Source organism: Schistocerca piceifrons, chromosome 8, assembly GCF_021461385.2.
Source record: "Schistocerca piceifrons isolate TAMUIC-IGC-003096 chromosome 8, iqSchPice1.1, whole genome shotgun sequence".
NCBI lineage: Eukaryota > Metazoa > Arthropoda > Insecta > Orthoptera > Acrididae > Schistocerca > Schistocerca piceifrons.
Window position 1 is genome coordinate 339,886,336 of NC_060145.1, and position 24,086 is coordinate 339,910,421.

The following is a 24,086-nucleotide window of genomic DNA, read 5'->3' on the forward strand; positions in this document are numbered from 1 at the left end:
CAGTAAGCGTATAGAGGCAGCATGGCTCAATATTTCTGCAGGGGACATCCAGCGACTTGTAAAGTTCACGCCACGTCGAGTTGCTGCACCAAGTCAGCCAAAAGGAGTTCCGACGTGGTGTTAGGAGGTATCCCATGACTTGTCACTTCAGTGTACCGTCGGGTTATCTATTTTATTTCGAGGTTCCCTAATCTTTAAATGGAAATTAATCTCTCTTTTACATTTTGGAGACGAAGGAAACCATAATAGACAGATTCCTTACCTGTTGAGGCACAATATTCCGAAATACGATTTTTGATGCGGGCATTTTGAGAAATTTTACTGTCTCCTCAAAATGGCGGCAACCGTTCAATTCTGCTAATTCGTACGGATGCTCTCTTTTTTCGAAAGTTCGAACCAAGGCAGTACCTGAAACTTTGTGGACAGACTAGCTGTTAGTCCCGGCATGCAGTCCCCGACCGCAGCTCCTTTCAGCAGTTGGTACTGGGTGTACGTTTTGACGTCAGAAGGTGACTGGAGAATGGACACTGGTGTCATAAAACCCTGAAACACAACCACTCATTTCCCATTCTGCTGGCTTCTCTTCGGACCAGTTGTAGCAGCCAGAGACTCCGATGTGAACATGCTCTGCTCCCGACGTTTGCCTCTGTGAGTCAGTTCACAGTTGGGGTGTTCATTACCTTTAGCCGAAGATAATAGTGTTGCTCACACATAAGCGTCACTGATTTCACTTGGCGTGCGCGGCTACATCGCCCTGTCCATGTCAAACTGGATCTTCAGTCTTGTGGTGTATCCACGACCAATGAACCTTTGTCGCCTCAATCGTTATCCCATGGAATCAGCCGTCTTTTTCAGCTGTCAGGATTCCCAAACCCACTCAACTCTTTCCTGTAAGTCAGTTCATCATATATTGAATACGTAATGACTTGTACACTGTTATGCTTAAGGCTGTTGGGAACCATCAAGAACACTCCAAAATATATCAATGATACAGTACAGAGAGCGTTTGGTTACCTGAACTAAGTAGTAATACTAGAGACCTGCAAATTGCAGGTGCGCTGAGCAGCAGTAGTAGGGGGATGTTTCTCTTCAGAAAATTAACCGCTAACTCCATCTATTGTCTAGACGCTGTTGTATGGCGACTCAGTGGAAGATGGCCACGAAAACGCACGTCTTAGCAGAGGGAGCAAGCTTGATACAGGTTACAGTGCTGCTACGCCAGTTCCCACTCACATAAGGACTGAGACGGGGCCAAGTGACGTAAAACACTGTTGTTGCTGGCCATAATAGAAGTTTAGCTTTCATCTTAACGCTGTTGCTGCCAAACTCGAAGTTTGTTAATGTCCAGAAGCATCCCCTACCTACCAAGTAGGAAAATGGGGAGGTATCTAAATGTGGTTGGCGAGAGGCGCTCATGAGGTGCAGAGCCAATCAGATAGGCTGAAACTTGGTTAAGTGCCAGTGGGTTGGTGGGTCGACTATAGGGAGGGAGAGATAGTGAGGGACAACGATTCTTTAAAAACCCATGTTTTTGTAATCAGATGAGTTCTCAGTCTGATATTTAGGACGCCGACTCTGTGTTGCTCGTACCAGCCTTGGCCAGCTCTGATGTCCGTTTTTCTCACTTGGAGTGCTTGCTCTCAAGTTTGTACTTAACATGCTGAGAGACCTCGTTACTTCTGTTAGTGCCCCCCCCCCCTCCCCCCCCCCCCCCCCCCCCCGTGGATTCAGCCACTGACTTCTGTTGCCCAACCAATTGCCTCCTTTGCTTTTTCTAATCTTTAGAATTAGCCTTTAATGTAGCAATTAGTCCCATTGCTAGTAAGTAGTGTCAATCAGACACCTGAATTCCGTGAGTCTGGTGCTGCAAGCATCCTGTCGAGTCCCAAAATCCGTGTCTCTCGTAGCTGCCCTGTGAGAACCTTTGGTACTGATCTAAGTCGTCAACCTGCCTTCACTGGAAATTTGTCTTTCTGCATTTCCTCCTCACCGCTCGGAATCTGCAGACTGGCTTCAAATACCTGTTGTAGTATCCAGCGGCCGGCAGGAAAGAACTAACAGTTAATTTGAACACACTTTATTATAATTAAACCCTACTTGGCATACACTGCGTTTTGAACGCAAGAGAAACAACAAAAACCCTGCTACTGTTGTGGTGGCGAATCAGATAAGGAAACACGACAATGGAAGAAAATACTGACCAAAATCTACTCTACAAAATACAAAGTACTACTACAATGCTACAGCGAATCAATACAATGCTAGGGCCGGCGTAAGTACTGGCCGGAGCTGTCCCTAGCGGTTGGTAAACACTGCCGGTCTGACAGTCCAGGCGTGCACATAAAGCCAGGTCGGCGGAATGCTACATGAGTCCTATGAGTTCCGATTGGTGAAACATTGTCACTTGTTGTTTGGCTAAGTAGTCCCATGTTTACTTGGACAATTTGTAATTGCTTCTGTCCGCTGGCGATGTTTCTCTCTGCACTCCTGAAAGAGGGTCGGCAATCCATCTTGCGTGTCGGTTGTGTGGGCCCTCTAAAAATTATGACACCCGTCTTCCGCTGGCCGCGGTGGTCAGCGGTTCTAGGCGCGCAGTCCGGAACCGCGCGACTGCTACGGTTGCAGGTTCGAATCCTGCCTCGGGCATGGATTTGTGTGATGTCCTTAGGTTAGGTTTAAGTAGTTCTAAGTTCTAGGGGACTGATGACCACAGATGTTAAGTCCCATAGTGCTCAGAGCCATTTGGACCATTTTTGGACCTGTCTTCCCTCTATCCCGTGTTAGGACACGACAAGTTGTGCAGATGACGTTTCAAGCATTTTCTAATTTTGTTTGTTGGTCCTTGTATTCATTGGTTGATATACCTTTCGTGGCTGCCATGTTTGTAAGTTGTACTCAAAGTGGGCACTGCTCTCGGCTCTATATGAAATCCGATGAAATACATCTCACTGTTAATCGTTAACCCGTTTTATAAGTGTTGAATTCCCTGTCAACCATCCTCACTTCTCTAAGTAATTTCTGCTCATTCTTACCTGCTGCTCTATTCTCAGTTCATGACAATAATATTGAAATACATCTTACCTATCTACATTAAACTTATTCTCATGACTGAAAATCACTTTACAACATTCTAAAGTCCAGGACATACGATTTTCTGCAAACTGCTATCTATCCCGTTTTTGTTTGGGTGTTAGAGCAGGTTTCTGCTGTCTCTCTTGAATGCGAGGCGTTTTTCATGTGGCAAAATTTGTCATAAAGAGTGGCCGTTACTGGCAAGTGTAAATCAGCAACAACTTGAGTAGAATAATTTACCAAACGTAATCGTTTCGATGCCTCAGATAATTTTCTACTTTGCCGATTTTTTCCGTTCTGTCCATATGGTGCTACCAGTCTAATGAAATTATCAGTCACTGTACTTGAAAATTTCTGCTTCTTTCCGATTTGATGATTAGAGTGTCCCATTTCCTTGTACGCAATAATTTTTGCGTTTTTCGTCATATAATAACAGTTTTGCACGTAGTGCTGTCACAATAGTGGTTTAGTTCCACAACACGTTCTGTCTCTAGTGCTGTCACGTATTCACACACTAACACCGTATAGATCCGACTACATTTATACTTACAACCTCTACCACGTGTATCGTTGATGTCTTGTTATTTGCTGGACTACTGACATCAAAAATGGTTCAAATGGCTCTGAGCACTATGGGACTCGACTTTTGAGGTCATCAGTCCGATAGAACTTAGAACTACTTAAACCTAACTAACCTAAGGACATCACACACATCCATGCCCGAGGCAGGATTCGAACCTGCGACCGTAGCGGTCGCGCGGTTCCAGACTGTAGCGCCTAGAACGCTCGGACACTCCGGCCGGCACTACTGACATCAAATGCGATACAATTTCACTGCATATGTCCATCTACTGCATACCATACTGTTGTATATACACTGTGCACTATTATTCCAACTGACAATGGTAATTTTCCTAGAAATATCCATGCCTTTATACTGATTTCCAGTATTGCATAAAACTGTGTGGCTTATGGGGAGCTGCTCAGCCATTGTATCCTACTGTTTTTAACTACCTACACACAGGCATTGAGTTAGCTGGACTGCTGGCAGCACTTTGGAACTCATTCTCATTTGATACGGTTTTTTATACCCTCCATCCACACTGCTCGATAGTCCACCCCGTCTCTACAGGAAATCTACCTCGTCTTGCTTTATCTGCGGTTGTTCCATCATCTTTTCAGTTTGCAGTCACACCAGCAACGGTCGACATGGGTAGCTTTAGATGGGTTCCTGAAGTACTTGCATCTCCAATGTGAAGTCGACATTCTAAGTTACTTAGCGCTCCTGAGTGACCCATTCTACTGTTACTGCGTCACCATTGACATCATGTCGGCCTCCTCTTACACTTGTGGGTCTGTCTCTCTTAACATGTCTTAGTCAGTTCCACGTTACGTAGGCATATCTAGATACTCTTCATTATATAGCGTACAAATTCACTTCTTTGCAGCATGCAAATATCGTCTCCAATAGGGAGAGGCAGTTGCTGCGGCCTGAAAATTCTAGGGCGAATTATTTAGGACCTGCCATCGGGCGTTTGGGCACAGTTGGGAGAGGCGTAGAGGGCAGGGAGTGCTACTCGTGCTACAAATGGCTTCTTAGGCACATGACAGAAAGTAAGCGCTGAATCCCCTACTACATTTTTTTTAAATGTGCACAACACGTGACTGACATCAAGAACTATACTACATAATCATCACATCTAAGGGGTGGTCTTATTAATGTACCTCTGCAGGTGCAACGCAGAATGACGTGAGGCAACCGTACAGTCTGTACAGTTCAAGACAGCTGCTAGAAATAACATCAGCCTGTGGCGATAATCTCTCCAGGATTGCAGCTCTGGTCTGGTCAGGGTTAGGAACCCTGTGTCATTTCTCTGGCGCGTTGTGTATCCGGCACTGTCGATAGCGACTTGTATTTCTGTTTCCGTCTGGTTCGGCCTGCGCAGGCGCTGAGGCGGCTGCTGCCCTCTGGAGCGTTTTTCGCTGGCGGCCGCGCGCGCTCGGCTCGACAGTTGGATTCTCACCGAGCTGGTGGTATTTCGCCTTCCGCCCCGGCACGGAGGTGTGGTCTCGTTGTTGGCGGGCCTCGTTGATTTGGCCGTTGGGCGGTGTGGCGTGTTGTTGATGTGGTGTAGTGGACAACTGATGGATCCCCGCACGCCATCGCTCGAGATTCTCCGCTTCTGAAAAGGGTGCCACGATTTCGCTTGGGTTTCCGCACCCAGGAGTTGTAAGGGCTGCAGGGCAGGCTTTCTGTGTGTTTGCTCTGTCCGGTCTGGGTGGCGGGGTTCGTTTCACCTTACTTCAGCTGTTGTTGATACTTTCTGCGTGACTCCGTTTTGGCCGGAGTCTAGGTGTCGAGTTTTCTGCTGGTGTGTACCCGGTCGTCGCCCCCGTTTTCCCGCCTGGGGGGCAGCCGTATCTGTTGGTGGGAATTATTTGGCAGTGTGTGTTTTGCGTGGACCCGGTGTGCTCACGCGCCCTGATCCTGAGTTGAAATTACTGTGGTCAGGCTGGCTCGGTTGCTGGAGTGTGTGTTATTGGTTTTCTGGCTTGCTGGGGACTGCGCGCGCTTGTTCCGTTTTGTGATATGGCAGCAGTCTGATATTTTTATGTGTGCTTGTTAAGTTGCTAGTAATTGCTTTCAGCCTTGTGCTTATTTATTTTTATTTAAATTGCAGGGCATTGTCATTTGCCTGTTCTTTTACCTTTATTTATTTGTAGTGCCAGTTAAGCCTAAGTCGATGTCCAAGGTGCTAGCAATTGATTTTAGCCTCGTGTGTACTTAATCCTATTTAAACTCTTGGGCATTGCCGTTTGCTTGTTCTTTTATTCTTATTTATTTGTTGTGCCAGTTAGCCCTAAGATGATGTCAGACCTTGGTATCTGTCAACCTTATTTTGGCTACTAGCGCTCAGGTGCAATATTGCCGGGCCTATCCCTGATTTTGTCATTAATTGAGATCCTTTTAAACTGTATTTTTAGTAGTAGGTTTGGCAAGTGCACTTGCGTATGGTATTTATTATGTTCCTCCCTCCCCTCCCCCCCTCTTCCTCCTTTGTGTAAACTGATTTTGATAAGATTGCTAGGTGGCCTGCGTTCTTTTATTACCTATGTAAGTTTACCTGCTGCCGCAGTCGTAACATATTTTGACTGGCAAGCGGCCCATGTTGGCTAGAGTTTGAATGTGGTCGGCGCTGTTGAAAGCAGCAAACTTTCTGTAAGGAAGCAAATGTTGGGGTTTGCCGTACATATATTTATTATTTGAGCTAGTCATGTACGTGTTGTTGTGTTAAGGGTTTTAGGACATTTTTAATTGAGATACCTTTTGGAAATTTTATCACTCTTTTAAAGAAGGTATAGGAAGGAGTAAGTTCGACTGAAAATGTAATTGTAAATTATATTTTTGTGCATCACATTATAAAATTTAACTGTATTAGGTGAATGTATGTAGTTTAATGCACAATGATTATTTGTTAATGTATCAAATTGTGAACAGTTTTGTTTGTGGCAGTGATTCAAACGACACAAATAAGTTTCTCTGTTCACCTGTGGCATATAACATTTTTATTACCTCATATTGTAAGCAGCTTGATTTGTTTGTGCCACTGTAATTTGTAAGCTACAGTGTAATGTATTACAATTAATTAATTGTTTTGGGGAAATAAACCTTGAATTATATGTCCCCTTTTCATTAACCAAATCCCATCCAAATCGTCCGCTCAAACCCCTTGAAGACTACGACAGCGAACTGATACAGTAACATAGTAAGAGCGAATTTCACCTGTTTCTACAAAAATGCATATTCAGTTCTTGCGTACCACGTTTCAGGGCATGTGTGACATCATCAGTAGGTCATTATTTTATTTTATATCTTAACCAATATTTCGAAATTCAGACACGACAGTTTCACTATTTTATGTCACACTTTGCATGTACTGTGCAAATTTATAGTTGCCTTTCACCTCACTCAGTGAAGTTGTAAGAAACAAACTTCATCCTCATCTCCATATCGCTTTTACTATCTACATATTTACCTTTATCTCATTAAATTTTTTGTACCTACCTGATAGGTTATTATTGAGTTACTTGTAGATTTTATCGAGTTAGGGTTACTCGTCCATCAGATAGTAAAACAGAAAACCGGAAGGACAACAATATCCAAAAGATATCCTTTGTGCTATTACTGCGTTTAGTGAACTACCAGTGTTTGTCATTTTACTCCATTTTCAGTGTCGATAACGCGTCACCAAGAAAGAAATAATTAGCACAGATTTTTAATTTTTGGCGTATCTACTGAATGAAAGTCAAAATGCTAACAATAGCAATGAGTGAAAAACATGTAGGTAATACAAATCCAGGTATTTTTTGCCAATGACCATCAGAAAAAGTTAGTTTAAAGCATTTTTATACATCAAAGGATACTGGACACCATTTTAGACGGATGCGCATATTTTTTACCTATTGTGGTTGAACTAAGATGTGGTTACTGGCTTGCTCTGCTCTATGTTAAAGATGTCCACATGAAGTTATCTATTGTGGTCGTACTTCCATATAAATTACATAATACAATAATCTCTTCGTATCACAGAAACATGTTTCACAAGTAACACCTTGAGTGTTAGTTCACAAAAGGCGAATGATGTTTACTGCTTCCGACACCCCACATATTGTCTACCATGCAACCACATATTAACTGCTAATGGCAACAGGGGGCGGGTGAGCACAGCATCAGATCACCGAGCGTAGTTGAACTGCTTAGTCGACGAGTACCTACAACAGTGCTACAGTGCTAACGGTTGTTATACAAAGCAGAGGAATGGCAGCCATAAACAAAGCAAAAACAGCATATATCTACAGCAACAGTTGATATTTCATCAGGAAAGAACCCAGGAATATCGTAGAGAGAGAGAGAGAGAGAGAAAGCAGTAGCAGATGAAATATTGGCGTCTCTGCAAAATAAGTAAGAGGAATGTGTGATGTATACGCTCGACTGTGCGGACAATGTACATGAGTACAATGATGACGATATGTGCTTAACAAGTGAAAGTGGTATTGAAACAGGTGTCGAAACATGTAGTTCATCATCGTTGTCGTACAGGGAGCCGCAAATCCCATCTCCAGAGAAATATAGTAAATGACAATCATTGTCCAAGGAACGGGTACTAAAAATAATTGTGTGCATCACTAGGAGCGTAGTAAAAAGAAAACAATTATGAGTATGTGTGAAGCAATATGACCGTGCAATGCATAAGGAAAATAACTGATATACAAGGAAAGGACTAGAATCACTTGTTACAAAAAATGGTGTTTGCACGTTTCAAGAATGCTCGATACTATTTACGTGATGTTCATAATAGTGACATACTACGTTATGCTCATCAAATTGCGTGCGACGTAGATCACAGTGATTTATAGGAAAGCAGTAGGTGATTGCACAACTTCAAACAGTGCTGTGGAATTGAGAGACGTAATATGGTGAAATTTCAAATAAAGCGCCAATTTGACGATGCACACAATACTGCGGAATCGGCCTAGAAATTCATCCCATCGTCCAGTAAGGAATTTGTTTTCAAATCCGATCAATCGGGATTTGAAGAGGAAATGCATATGAGAGGTACCCTGTAAATCAGAGGTACCAAGAGAGTTGTATCAACATCAACCAACATCAATGCTTAACGCATCCGTATACAATTATGACGACTGTTAATCCGGATGCAAACTGGCTGGAAAGCTTGTTATTGTGTTGCGAGATGGCGGAGTTGCTCTGCCCCCTACGATTGCGCGTCGTGTGCGTGATCTTGCAAGGACAGAGGTGAATATTTAAGTCACAGCAAGCAGGAGTGAGAAAATGGAAGTAAGAGAACTACAACTATGGTATGAGCACTGCGTTTGGTCAATAGCTGGTCAAAATAACATGATTTTGCTTTTCCTGGTCTGCGTGTAAAAGCCATACACCTATAGAGCAAGTTATCCCTCCTGAACAGTGCGTGATATTGCAGTTCATACCACCTGGAACTACTGGTCAAATTCCGTGCCTGTAAAACATATTATCGCACTATCTGCAGCTACGCATTAAAGTATAGCCAATTTAAGGATAAGCTCCACGACAGATTGTTTAACATTCAGTTGCGTGTCATCGCATTCCATCAGCTCTCATCACCCTGTTACACCAATACGATTCTATATGCATTCTTTAAGAGAGAATACCTAGCTGAACGTCCTGCATGGTTTCTAACTACCAAGGAGGTCGCCTTCGATCGTGATGGTGCAAACCTTTGTGATCACCTTAGTGCGCCCTTTTTCATTAGGCTTTCATAGTGCAAGTTAATAGTTTGTTTTGAACATTTCTTGAATATCGACGATGTCCATTTTGTGAAGTTTAATACATACCTCCCACAGAAGGTTGATGTCTGCACCTCCCGGACACTAATTTTCTGTCTTCCTCCTGATGTACATGATGAGTCATTAGCAGCTAACATTTTTTCTGTCGTAACTGTTAAAATAGCACTTTCAAATGAGCCTTACTACGAACTGAACTTGCAACCTTGCACTCAAGTCAGTAGCAGTGCAACGCAATTTAAGGCAATCGATTCTCTTCAGCAATTCATGGCGATCACGGCTTCGACATATGAAGAACTCACCAGGTGTCCCAGGCGCAGGCGATGGTTGCGTTGGCGACCATATCAGCTGGCACACCATCCGCCATTGCGTTTTCGTCCGATTGCATGGTGTGCAGAATTCCCAGTGCACCCCCGGCCACCATCGCGCTGGGTCCGTACATGTTCCCCAACCAGAATGTCACTGGCTCCTTGTTCGTAGCCATCACTGTAGGGACACACCAGTTTTAGCCAGCCTCGCAAATGTGTACCACCAAGTGGGGAGAGCTCAATCGCTGCTTGAAGTAGTGTGGTCGCCGAATGACGGGTTGAATGAGGATGGTTTGGGGGGGGGGGGGGGGGATGGGCTGTAACTCGGATTCATTACTCACACTGATTTTCAGGTTACCAGGATTCTTTTGCTAGGAGCACAAATGTGTTGCCTGCCTATAATATTTCTAATTCAACTCTGTTATTCACTTCTTTAAATTGTGTAGGATTGTATTGTATATAATTTCGGTGTGTCATTTGCATGACGTATCCATCAGTCATTTGCCTTCAGCGTCTACTGCACTATTTTCTTTATTTTTATTTATTCGTGTTCTGTAGACCCGGTATGCATGGATATGGAACGAGTCACAATATAAATTAACACAGTAGCCTACTTGTCTATGCTAACAAATATAAATTGCAATTGGTGTATAAGAAACAAAGTATATTAATAGTTACAGTCTTAAGCATTTTCTGTGGTAAAACAAAGGTATAAAACGATAAAATAATAATTTACAATTTTCCATATTTAAACTATACATTAGCAGGAATTTGATAGTGTCATTTGCCTGAACACGAATTCCCATACTGGTGTAAGATGTATTAAGTTGCAAAGTGGCAATAGCAAATATTACAAGTAAAGTATTACATCTAAGTTGCAATGTAACATTAAAGAATTGATTAAGAGAGTAAAACGCTTTATCCGGGAAGATATTCCTTCAATTTACTTTTAAATTTTGGCATTTCACTGGTAAGATTTTTTATGTCATACGGGAGTGCATTAAACACCTTTATGCTTGAGTAGTATACTCACCTTTTGTATCAGCTTTTTCTGTCAACATGAAAGTCATGTTTTGTCCTTGTGTCATAGTCATGATAAGAAGTATTGGTTTTTTGCATGTGTAGGTTCTTAGCTGAAAAGCACGTAAGGGATAAGATATATTGTGAGGTCATTGTTAATATTTTGTATGTTTTAAAAAGATTTCTGCATGAATGATTCCTGTTAGCTCCACTTATAATTCGAATTGCTCTTTCCTGAGTTAAAAATACTTTATTTGCCATTGGTTGGTTACGCCAGAATATTAAGCCATAGGATAACAATGAATGTAAATAGCCAAAATAAGCAGCCTTAACAGCGTCACTATTAGCATAAGATGCTGAACTGTCTATCTCTTTTTCTCTTTCTATGCTCTTCGATGTCTCTTTTGCTTTTGGTTGTACATGTACTTGGTCTTCAAGATGAACGGCTACTGCCTGATATCAACTATATACAGAGTCAGACATATCGCGGAAATGGAAAATGCTTTTGATGTGCAGTTTTCACAGAATGAATTGGCAGTCAGGGGCTCGTATTGTTACCCAGTATACAGATTGTAATAATACTTACAAAGTGTATTTTTGTGTAAACATACACTTTGAAACGTCCCCTTGGAAAAATTTATGAGTTACTGTGCTGATAAACCTCTTACATTATTTGATTTTCAAACAGCTGATCAGAACTGAACGTACTCAGCCATTTCGCTCTTCACCTATTCTGATCAACACTAAACTGACACACAATATTTTTATCGCAACGCAATCTAACTTTCAATAATCCCTACAAAAGAATGCCCCTGACTAACAATATCCTATACCTTTCATGAATCACTTACCTCACAAAAATCTTCGTTACTCGAACTACTGCAATACAGCGAGCGCCACTACTGCCAGCTAAATACAAGATTCTAACTACTGAAGGGACTAACTAACTAACTAACTACTGACAGGCATAGTTAGCAAATGAAAGATTTTGATAAAGAACGAACAATATATTTACCTTAATAGTGTTCAAAAGTCATTATATATATATATATATATATATATATATCCCGTGTGGGGTTGTTGGTACCCCCATCGGGCGCCTCCCCGGGTGGCGGATAGGGGAAAGCTTCCTAGATATAGGTGGTACTGGGGAAATGGAATACCCAGGGCGGACCAAAAACCAATAAACCCAGTGGTGTCTGTTCAGCATCTGGCGGCCAGTGGTCAGCGTCTGTTCCTCTAGTTGAGGCGGCTGCACAAAATCTTCTCGAACTCAAAAATCGAGTCGTATACCTGTGGTGTCAACAGAGATCACCACAAAAACTAAAATTCAACTTGAACGCATGATGGAAAAGACGACCACAGAGTCACTACCCCAGGCACCAGTCGATAGACTGGATTCACCTGATCATCGGATTCTGGGGGATCAGGGACACAATGCGGAGAAGAATCGGAGCTTCTCAAAAACTCGTCACACTCTCAAAACGAAACGTAAAAATTTTATTGGTACAATTAATGTGAACACCCTCACTAAAACAGGCAAATTAAAGCAACTCACCAACGCAATGGGAAAATTTAACCTGAAAATCACTGCACTGCAAGAGACAAGATTCACAGATGAAGGACACTTTAGCACGGAGAATTACAGGGTCTACAAGGGCAAACCTGCCATAAAAGTAAGAGACAAACTACCACTTTTCGGAACAGGATTCGCCGTACACACCTCCGTACTCAATTCAGTTATTGACTTCACGTCTCCCAATGAAAGAGTCTCCCTGTTATCAGTAAAATCAGCTAATAAAGCATACTCTCTGATCAATGTGCACGCTCCCACAAATCACCACAATAAAATCTACCCCTGAAACAGTGGACAATTTCTGGGAAACACTAGAAGAAACAACAAATAAAGTACCTAAGCACCATGTGAAAATCTTAGTAGGCGATTTTAATGCACAATTAGGGAAGGAAAAAAAATTCAGAGATACCACTGGACCACACACCAAACACAAACGTACCAACAAGAATGGTGAAAAACTAATCGACTTCTGCAGAAACTTTGGACTTAAAATCATGAGTACCCAGTTTCAAAAGCTTGCACATAAATTAACCACATGGAGATCACCCAGTCTTAGACAGGGTGAATACCAAATAGACCATGTCGCAATTTCCAAAGAAAACATAAAAGAAATTCAAAACATCAGAACCCGCAAAGGTGTCTTTGAATCAGATCATCATCTTCTCCAAATAAAAACAAAATTCCAACCCAACAGGATGCTAAAAAGGCCACCAAAAAGTACCAAACCAGATCCGGAATATCTGCAACTGAACAAAGAAAAAATTATCATGCAAATTAATCAGGAAAAATCAACAGACTGGAAGAAACTAACAGAGAAAATTCAGGAAGCCCTCAAATTAGGACAACCCCCTCGCAACAGGAAACATCGCTGGTGGAATGCAACCTGTGATGAGGCAGTTGACAACCGAATAACTTCATGGAAAAAATTTAGCAGTCATAAAACTGAAGAAAACTGGGAGAACTTTCTTAAAACCCAAAAACAGACCTCAAAAATAATTAGAAAAGAAAAACGGGGATATGACAACAACAGACTCTCTGAAATCCAGCAGGATTTCATCAAAAATAATACAAGACATTTTTATAAGACTTTCAGAGAAATCTTACAGGGATACCAAGCGCCTAGCTTGTGCTTCAAGAAACCCGATGGCTCTTTGGAAACCAACACGAAAAATAACTGCAAAATCTTAGCCCAATATTTCAGTTCCCTCCTCAACTGCGAACCACCCCAAGAAAAACTTGTCTTCTCTTCTCCAGTATTCACACACCCAGACTCACATACCCCGGATCTTGAAGAAATTATGGAGATAGTCAAGCAGTTGAAAAATAACAAAGCACCAGGAGAAAATGGGATCATCGCTGAGTTCTGGAAACTAAACGATCCTATACTTATGCATAAATTACACCGTATAATATCAGACATATGGATAACGGAGCAGATACCAGAGGACTGGAAATGCGCTCTAATTCACCCGCTACACAAAAAGGGCGACAAGACAGACATGAACAATTACAGAGGAATTTCCCTGCTCCCAGTCGCTTACAAAATCCTTTCCAAAGCGCTTTTAAACAGGATAGAATCCCAAGCAGATACACTAATTGGTGAATACCAGGCCGGATTCAGAAAAGGACGGTCATGTGCGGAACAGATCTGGTGCTTAAAGACAATATTACAAATGAGGAAATGCAGAAACACAGTAGTTACATTCATCGACTTCAGGAAAGCATATGATTCAGTGGACCGTGGAACCCTGTTTAAAATCATGGAAGGATTTGGGATCGACCGAAAGACACGAAAAACCACAGAACAAACACTTACAGGAACAACGGCCAAAGTGAAATTCATGGGCGAAGTATCAGAACACTTCGAAATCAAATCTGGAGTCCGACATGGGGATGGACTATCCCCAATCCTTTTAAATATTGTTCTAGAAAATATAATCAGGGAATGGGAACCTCACGTAAAGGGTATCCAAATTGATATCAAGAAAGAGAACCGAATTAAGGTCAAGTGCCTTGCTTTCGCTGACGATATTGCAATTATCACCAATAACAGAACAGAAGCGATTCACACAGTGGAAAAACTACATGAAATTTCACAAAAAACCGGACTACAGATATCTTACGAAAAAACCCAATGTATGGAAAGCCAGCCAGAAAATAAATCCCCTTTAATAACAAAATATGGTAAAATTGCACAAGTCTGCCATTTTAAATACCTCGGTGAAACTATACAGTCCTCAGGATTAAACCGAATTGCCAATGAACAAAGAATCACCAAGCTCCAGAAAGCCTACAAGCTAACATGGACGCATTACAACAAGAAGTGCATTTCGACGGATGCAAAATTAAGGCACTATACAACAGTGATTCTTCCAGAAGCAATCTATGCAGCTGAAACAATGGTGATTGATGGTCATTCTAAAATTAAGGAAATAGAAAAGTAGGAAAGAAAAATTCTCAGGAAGATTTACGGTCCAATCAACAAAAATGGCATTTGGATGAAGAGACCACAAAACGAGCTCTCTAGAAAGATCAGCATAGTAACAGATGAAATCAGAAAGCGCCGAGCCAAATTTTATACACACATCTACAGGATGGAAGACTCCAGAACAGCAAAGAAATTATTCAATATTATAACAAGGAGTAAATGTGGCACGGAATGTCTGAAAGAAGTCCAGAGGGATCTACAGCAGATCAACATAAAAAATCTCGAAGATCGCACCGAGTGCCGGCATAAAATCACAAGTGTGAAGTTTGCGGAAAGAACATCGCGTCAGCCTGGTAAAAATGGACAGAGGAACGGAAGAAGGAGCATTCTGAGAGCATGAGGAGGTTTTGGGAAGCAAAGAAGAAAAACATCCGAAGATGAAATTATGAATTCAAGTTCAATCGCTCTCCTAAAGGGGAACAATCGTTATAATAATAATATATATATATATATATATATATATATATATATATATATATATATATATACAGGGTGTTACAAAAAGGACGGCCAAACTTTCAGGAAACATTCCTCACACACAAAGAAAGAAAATATGTTATGTGGACATGTGTCCGGAAACGCTTACTTTCCATATTAGAGCTCATTTTATTACTTCTCTTCAAATCACATTAATCATGGAATGGAAACACACAGCAACAGAACGTACCAGCGTGACTTCAAACACTTTGTTACAGGAAATGTTCAAAATGTCCTCCGTTAGCGAGGATACCTTCATCCACCCTCCGTCGCATGGAATCCCTGAAGCGCTGATGCAGCCCTGGAGAATGGCGTATTGTATCACAGCCGTCCACAATACGAGCACGAAGAGTCTCTACATTTGGTACCGGGGTTGCGTAGACAAGAGCTTTCAAATGCTCCCATAAATGAAAGTCAAGAGGGTTGAGGTCAGGAGAGCGTGCAGGCCATGGAATTGGTCCGCCTCTACCAATCCATCGGTTACCGAATCTGTTGTTGAGAAGCGTACGAACACTTCGACTGAAATGTGCAGGGGCTCCATCGTGCATGAACCACATGTTGTGTCGTACTTGTAAAGGCACATGTTCTAGCAGCACAGGTAGAATATCCCGTATGAAATCATGATAACGTGCTCCATTGAGCGTAGGTGGAAGAACATGGGGCCCAATCAAGACATCACAACAATGCCTGCCCAAACGTTCACAGAAAATCTGTGTTGATGACGTGATTGCACAATTACGTGCGGATTTTCGTCAGCCCATACATGTTGATTGTGAAAATTTACAATTTGATCACGTTGGAATGAAGCCTCATCCGTAAAGAGAACATTTGCACTGAAATGAGGATTGACACATTGTTGGATGAACCATTCGCAGAAGTGTACCCGTGGAGGCCAATCAGTTGCTGATGGTGCCTGCACACGCTGTACATGGTACGGAAACAACTGGTTCTCCCGTAGCACTCTCCATACAGTGACGTGGTCAACGTTACCTTGTACAACAGCAACTTCTCTGACGCTGACATTAGGGTTATCGTCAACTGCACGAAGAATTGCCTCGTCCATTGCAGGTGTCCTCGTCGTTCTAGGTCTTCCCCAGTCGCGAGTCATAGGCTGGAATGTTCCGTGCTCCCTAAGACGCCGATCAATTGCTTCGAACGTCTTCTTGTCGGGACACCTTCGTTCTGGAAATCCGTCTCGATACAAACGTACCGCGGCACGGCTATTGCCCCGTGCTAATCCATACATCAAATGGGCATCTGCCAACTCCACATTTGTAAACATTGCACTGACTGCAAAACCACATTCGTGAGGAACACTAACCTGTTGATGCTACGTACTGATGTGCTTGATGCTAGTACTGTAGAGCAATGAGTCGCATGTCAACACAAGCACCGAAGTCAACATTACCTTCCTTCAATTGGGCCAACTGGCGGTTAATCGAGGAAGTACAGTACATAGTGACGAAACTAAAATGAGCTCTAACATGGAAATTAAGCGTTTCCGGACATATGTCCACATAACATCTTTTCTTTATTTGTGTGTGAGGAATGTTTCCTGAAAGTTTGGCAGTACCTTTTTGTAACAGCCTGTATATATCAGTTCATGACATCCAGTCTTACAAATTTACTCTGTCTGATGGACGCACATCCAGATCATCCGTTCTCAAAACTCTGGCATCTCACTCCCCACATTCACCACTGCTGGCGGCGCACCTCCAACTGCGCAATGCTAAGCGCTGTTAAAAGCCAACTGCCCAACACTACAATAGCAAATTCCAACAATACAAAGCAGCCACAGACTGCATTCAGCACAGTCAGTGATTTTCATATAGAGCGCTACATGGTGTTACCAACATAAAAACCTAAACAGCCTACTTACAAGTTTTTAAATGGAGCAGTGGCTATTGACATTAAAAAACCTAAGTTAGGGTAAATTATAAGGTCAGTTTGTGTTTGTTGCATGATTCTTGTGTGAGTAGTTCACGATGTATGGTATTTCGAAAAGTATCCACACCGACACTTGTTTGTGCCATCCAACCTGTGTAGTTGCTACGTACGATGTTTTTATGTTTACTTGCAGTTTGCATCTACACATAAACAGTCGTAGATACTCCGCAAGCCACCGCACAGTGCATGGCGAAGTACTCCTTGTACCACTAGTCTGTTCCTTTCCTGTTACACTCGAAAATAGAGCGAGGGAAGCACTGTCTATATGCCTCCTTATGAGCCTTTATTTCTCGAATCTTATCTTCGTGGTCCTTACGGGCAGTGTATGTTGGCGGCGGGAGAATCGTTCGGCAGTCATCTAGAAATGGCAGTTCTCTAAATTTTCCCTATAGTGTTTCTCGAAAAATAACGTTACTTCCCTCCAGGGATTCCCATCTGAGTTCCCGTAGCACCTCCGTAACACTTACTCGTTGTTCGAACCTATAGGTAACAAATCTAGCGCCGGCCGGTGTGGCCGTGCGGTTAAAGGCGCTTCAGTCTGGAACCGCGTGACCGCTACGGTCGCAGGTTCGAATCCTGCCTCGGGCATGGATGTGTGTGATGTCCTTAGGTTTAATTAGTTCTCAGTTCTAGGCGACTGATGACCTCAGAAGTTAAGTCGCATAGTGCTCAGAGCCAACAAATCTAGCACCCCGCCTCTGAACTGCTTCGATATCCTCTTTCAACCCGACCTGGTACGGATCCTAAACACTCGAGCAGTACGCAAGAATTGGTGGCACCAGCGTCCTATATACGGTATCCTTTACAGATGAACCATACTTTCCTAAAATTCTCCCAAGAAACCGAAGTCGACTACTCGCCTTCCCCACCACAGTTCTTTCATGCTCGTTCCATTTCATATCACTCTGCAGCGTTACGCCCATATCTTTAATCGACTTCACTGTGACAAGCAGGACGCTAGTAATACTGTAAGCGAACATTACAGATTTGTTATTCCAGCTCATCTGCATTAACTTCCATTTTTCCACATTTAAAGCTAGATGCCTTTCATCACACCAACTACAATTTTTGTCTGAGTCGTCTTGCATCTTCATACAGTGACTCAACCTCGACACCTTACGGTACACCACAAAATCATCAGCAAACAACCGCAGATTCCTGCCCACACTGGTCACCCAATCATTAATGTATACAGAAAACAACAGCGGGCCTACCACACTTCCTTGGTGCACTTCTGACGATTCCCGTGCCTCTTATGTCAAATGCTTTCTAGGGATCTTGAAATATGAAAACTCTATTGTACTTCACCCAGTGTATCATGCGAAAAAAGGGTAAGCTGAGTTTCACACGAGCGATGCTTCGTAAAACAATGCTAATTCGTGAACACAAGCTTCTCAGTCTGACAAAAATTTATTATATTCGAAATGAGAATATGTTCAAGGATTCTGGAGCAAACTGAAATTAGTTATATTGGTCTGTAATTTTGCTGGTCCAGTCTCTTATTCTTCTTATATATTGGAGTCACCTGCGCCTTTTTCCAGTCTGTTGGGTCTTTATGCTGGGCGAGAGATTCATGATAAATGCAAGCTCGGTAAGGGGCCAGTGACAATGTCTTTCATACGGGAGTCTGTCCGATGGTCAAATGACAGTCTGCCTGTACGAATCTCCTATGTGAACGATTTCTTGAATGTGAAATTTAAAACTTCAGCTATCATTTCGCTATCTTCAACTGCTACAGTACACTCGTCAACAAGGGACTGAATGGAAGCCGTAGAGAGTTTTAAGTTGGTTCGTTGATTTGGGGTGGGAACCAAACAGCGAGGTCATCGGTCCCATCGGATTAGGAAAGGATGGGGAAGGAATTCGGCCATTTGAAAGGAACCATCCCGGCATTTGCCTGAAGTGATTTAGGGAAATCCTGGAAAACTCAAACTAGGATGGCCGAACGTGGGTTTGAACCGTCGTCCTACCGAATATGAGTCCATTAGACTCTCTCAGCGGCTTTACATAGGACCAGAATTTTGTTGGGTTCTCTGGCAGATATTTTGCCAAGATGTGACGTGATAGTTGTTGTATGCTTCACGCATAGACCTTTTCACAGACGCATGAATAACTACTAACCTTCAAATGTCATTTGTGCGTTCTCTTTTGAACCGAGAGTGCAACAGCCTCTGCTTCCTCAGCATCTTCCAGATTTGGTTATGAAACCATGGACGATCTTTTCCTTCTTTCATCCACTTACTAGGTATATAACTCTCTGGACCATGATTTAAAATCTGCATAAACTTTTCCCATAATTCCTCTGCGTCCATATTAGTGAAACTAAGTGATGTAAATTCACTGTCTAAGTGAGATGCTAACAACTTCTTATCTGCTCTATCTAGCAGAAACACTCTAGTAGCCTTCTTGACTGATTTGTTAACTTTAGTTACCATAATTGCTATAGTGACATGATGATCGTTAAGACTCGTTCGTGTACTGACACTGCTGGCTGCCGAGCTAGCTACTCAAGAAAGTTTTCAGGAAAAGTGTTGAAAAGTATTTCGAAATGAATGCATAGAAATACCAGTCTCTACTCGGTAGGTTAAAATCGCCTCCAACTAGTATTGCATGATCTGTGTATTTCAGCGATACTGACCGCAGACTTTCTTTGAATGACTCTAGAATTGTCACAGAAGAGTTGGGCAGCCGATACAAACGTCCATCAATTAACTTGGTTTCACCTACACCAGTTATACGAGACCAGATAACTTCACTGTCACACTGGACTTCGACCTCAGTGGAGGCAATATTTTTGTCAACTGCAATGAACGCTCCCCCTCATGTGAGAATCTGTGTTTCTGACATACGTTCCTCGGCTCGCTAAATATCTCAGAGCTTTCTATTTTGTGTTTCAGCTCGGTCCCAAGAACAATCTGAGCACGAGAACTTTCCGGAGGGCAGTAAATTCGGTACTTTATTACGAAAATTTCGACAGTTATTGATAAAATTTTGACAGTCAAAGTGACTTTACTTTGAACACGGTCTACATCTACATGGATACTCTGCTAATCACATTTAAGTGCCTGGCAGAGAATTCACCGAACCACCTGCACAATTCTCTGTTTTTCCAATCTCGTAAGTAAGAACATCCATATCCTTCCCTTCGGGCTCTGATTTTTCCTCATTTTATCATGGCGATCGTTTCTCCCTATGTAGCTCGGCGTCAACAAAATATTTTCGCATTTGGAGAAAGTTGGTGATCGGAACGTCGTGAGAGGATGCCCCCACAACGAAAAACGCCTTTGTGTTGATGATGTCCATCTCAAATCCTATATCATTTCAGTGATACTCTCTCCCCTATTTCTCGATACTACAAAACGTGCTGCACTTCTGTGAAATTTTTCGATGTACTCAGTCAGTCCTGTCTGGGAAGAATCCCACACCGAGCGGCAGTATTTCAAAAGAGGACGGACAAGCTTACAGTAGGCAATCTCTTTAGTAGATCTATTACATTTTCTAAGTGTCCGACCTATAAAACCCTGCCTTTGGTTAGCCTTCCCCACAACATTTTCTATATTTTCCTACCAATATAAGTAGTTCGTAATTGCAGTTCCTAGGTATTTAGTTGAATTTACGGTCTTTATATTTGACTGATTTATCGTGTAACCGAAGTTTCACGGATTCCTTTTAGCACTCATATGGATGACCTAACACTTTTCGTTATTTAGGGTCGATTACCAATATTATCACTGACTCTCTTTCTTGTTTATCGACCGGCGAGTGCTCATCAGAGCACCTCAGACTATGGCTTAGCCTAAAAAACTCTCAAGTGCACCCCATAAGTACTCTGCTACCTTTGTACAGGCACCCCTGACCTCCCAAGGGGAGTTTTACAAGTCCCCACGGTGTACTTGTGTGTTCGTTGAGTGCATTCCGATTGTCTAGTCTTTGTTGTTGTTGTTGTGGTCTTCAGTCATGAGACTGGTTTGATGCAGCTCTACATGCTACTCTATCCTGTGCAAGCTTCTTCATCTCCCAGTACCTACTGCAACCTACATCCTTCTGAATCTGCTTGGTGTATTCATCTCTTGGTCTTCCTCTCCAATTTCTACCCTCCACGCTGCCCTCCAATACTAAATTGGTGACCCCTTGATGCCTCACAACATCTCCTACCAACCGATCCCTTCTTCTATTCAAGTTGTGCCACAGAACTCCTCTTCTCCCCAATCCTATTCAATACCTCCTCATTAGTTACGTGATCTACCCATCTAATCTTCAGCATTCTTCTGTAACACCACATTTCGAAAGCTTCTATTCTCTTCTTGTCCAAACTATTTATCGTCCACGTTTCACTTCCATACATGGCTACACTCTATACAAATACTTTCAGAAACGACTTCCTGACACTTAAATCTATACTCTATGTTAACAAATTTCTCTTATTCGGAAACGCTTTCCTTGCCATTGCCAGTCTACATTTTATATCCTCTCTATTTCGACCACCATCAGGTATTTTGCTCCCCAAACAGCAAAACTGCTTTACTACTTTAAGTGTCTCATTTCCTAATCTAATTCCCTCAGCATCACCCGACTTAATTCGACTACATTCCATTATCCTCGTTTTGCTTTTGTTGATGTTCACTTATATCTTCCTTGCAAGACACTGTCCGTTAAACTGCTTTTCCAGGTCCTTTGCTGTCTCAGACAGAATTACAATGTCATCGGTGAACCTGAAAGTATTTGTTTCTTCTCCATGGATTTTAATACCTCCTCCGAATTTTTCTTTTGTTTCCTCAACTGCCTGCTCAATATACAGATTGAATAACATCTCCCTCCCTTCCCAACCACTGCTTCCCTTTCATGTCCTTCGACTCTTATAACTGCCATCTGGTTTCTGTACAAATTGTACAGTCTTACAATGCAGAAAAAGTTGATGTGTTCATGACGTATGGAGAATGTAGGAAGAATGCAGTTTATTCTTGAACGGTGTATGCGATCAGGTATGCCAATCTACGTCAACCATCTCGGCAATACTGGCAGAAGTAAAGTTGTGAGGATGTGGCGTCAGTCGTGCTTGGGTAGTTCAGTTGGTAGAGCACTTTCCCGCGAAAGGCAAAGGTCGTGAGTTCGGGTCTCGGTCCGACACACGCTTTTAATCTGCCAGGAAGTTCCGTATCAGTGCACACTCCACTGCAGAGTGAAAATCTCATTCTGGATCTCGGCAATTATTTATCAACCTCTTCACCCAGTTACTTGAAAGTGGTAGTGTAACACCTAGACGAGGTAACAGAATGAAACAAGCGACGACAGAACCGGGGGAAATTAATGTTCTTGCTGCTGTTGCAGTTGATCCGCACGTACTCCCCCGCGCAGTCGCACGAGGAAGTGTCCTATGCATTCTCTACCGACACAAGTTCCATCCGTATTACATTTTGCTCCATCAACAGCTGTAAAGAAATGTTTGTGGGAATCGTGTTAACTTCTGTAAATGGGCACTAGGACAAGATATTCCAGATGTGTTATGTCTTGTTTGGCGATGAAGCCACATTTATCACTCATTGCCAGGTAAACCACCGAAACATTCACTATTGCTCTGTTGACAATCCCCCTTGGTTTCGTCAGGTGGAACGTCGGCGTCCATGGAGCGTAAACGTGTGTTGTGGGATAGTGAACCATCAGCTCATAGGCCCATGTTTCACAGTCGGAACACTGAACACGCGCTAATATCGCAGCCCACTAACAGACCATCTTCCATGGATTCTAAAATACGTTCATCTGCAGACTAGGAGGAACCAGTGGTACCAACTTGACGACTGTGCAGCACGTAGTGGGTGAAGTACTACAGAATACCTTCACGAATTATTTCCAGATTGTTGGATTGGACGCAGGGGTCCTGTACCTTGGCCGGACCGTTTCCCGGGTTTGATGCCTATAGACTTTTTCCTGTGGGGAAATCTGAAAGATGCTGTCTGCAAGGACATACCAACTACACCCGATCATATGCAACGACGTATTCCTGCAGCTTGCTCGGACATCTCCGCTGAAATCCTAGCACATTGCAGCAGCCCTTCCGTACCAGTCTGGAAGACGTTGCGGGTGGTCATTTTGAACACACCACGCGATGGTCCATTGTCTCGTTACTAGTCAGATTCCACTAACCAGTGTATGCACTTGTCTTGTTTTTTACTGTACGCCACCACAAATGAAATGAGCGTTTGGCGTCATTGGCCGGGAGGCCCCTTGTGGGGCAGGTACGGCCGCCTTGCTGCAGGTCTTATTACATTCGGCTCCAGATTTGGCGACCTGCGCGCCGAGTGGGGATGAAATGATGAGGAAGACAACTCAACACCCAGTCCCTGAGCGGAGAAAATCTCCGACCCAACCGAGAATCGAACCCGAGCCCGTAGGACGGCAATTCGTCACGCTGACCAATGAGCTATCGGGGCGGACTACGTCATCACAGGTATTGTACAAGCGTCGGTGTGGGAACTTACCAAAATATCATGTCTCGTAAACGACTCGCAGCAGAATCATGCAACAAACATCACTGACATTCTAATTCAAAAAATGGTTCAAATGGCTCTCAGCACTATGGGACTCAACTGCTGTGGTCATCAGTCCCCTTGAACTTAGAACTACTGAAACCTAACTAACCTAAGGACATCACACACACCCATGCCCGAAGCAGGATTCGAACCTGCGACCGTAGCAGCAGCGCGGCTCCGTACTGGAGCGCCTAGAACCACACAGCCACCGCGGCCGGCTTGACATTCTCATTCATCCTACTTTTAATTTGTTAATGTCAACAGGCACTGTTCCATTTAAATAAAGTGTCTGTTTGCAGAAAAATTAAACTTTCTAAGTATTATTACAA

General features: G+C 42.8%; 1 protein-coding gene across 2 annotated transcripts in view; it reads right to left on the minus strand.

The window, feature by feature from the left end:
* LOC124711729 (fatty acyl-CoA reductase 1-like) overlaps positions 1-24,086 on the minus strand; it is a 158,109-nt gene that overhangs the window by 62,891 nt on the left and 71,132 nt on the right. For both annotated transcript variants that reach the window (XM_047241937.1, XM_047241938.1), the window contains exon 6: positions 9,717-9,900. In XM_047241937.1, coding sequence (XP_047097893.1) covers positions 9,717-9,900 — 184 coding nt within the window. The remainder of the gene's footprint in view (positions 1-9,716; positions 9,901-24,086) is intronic.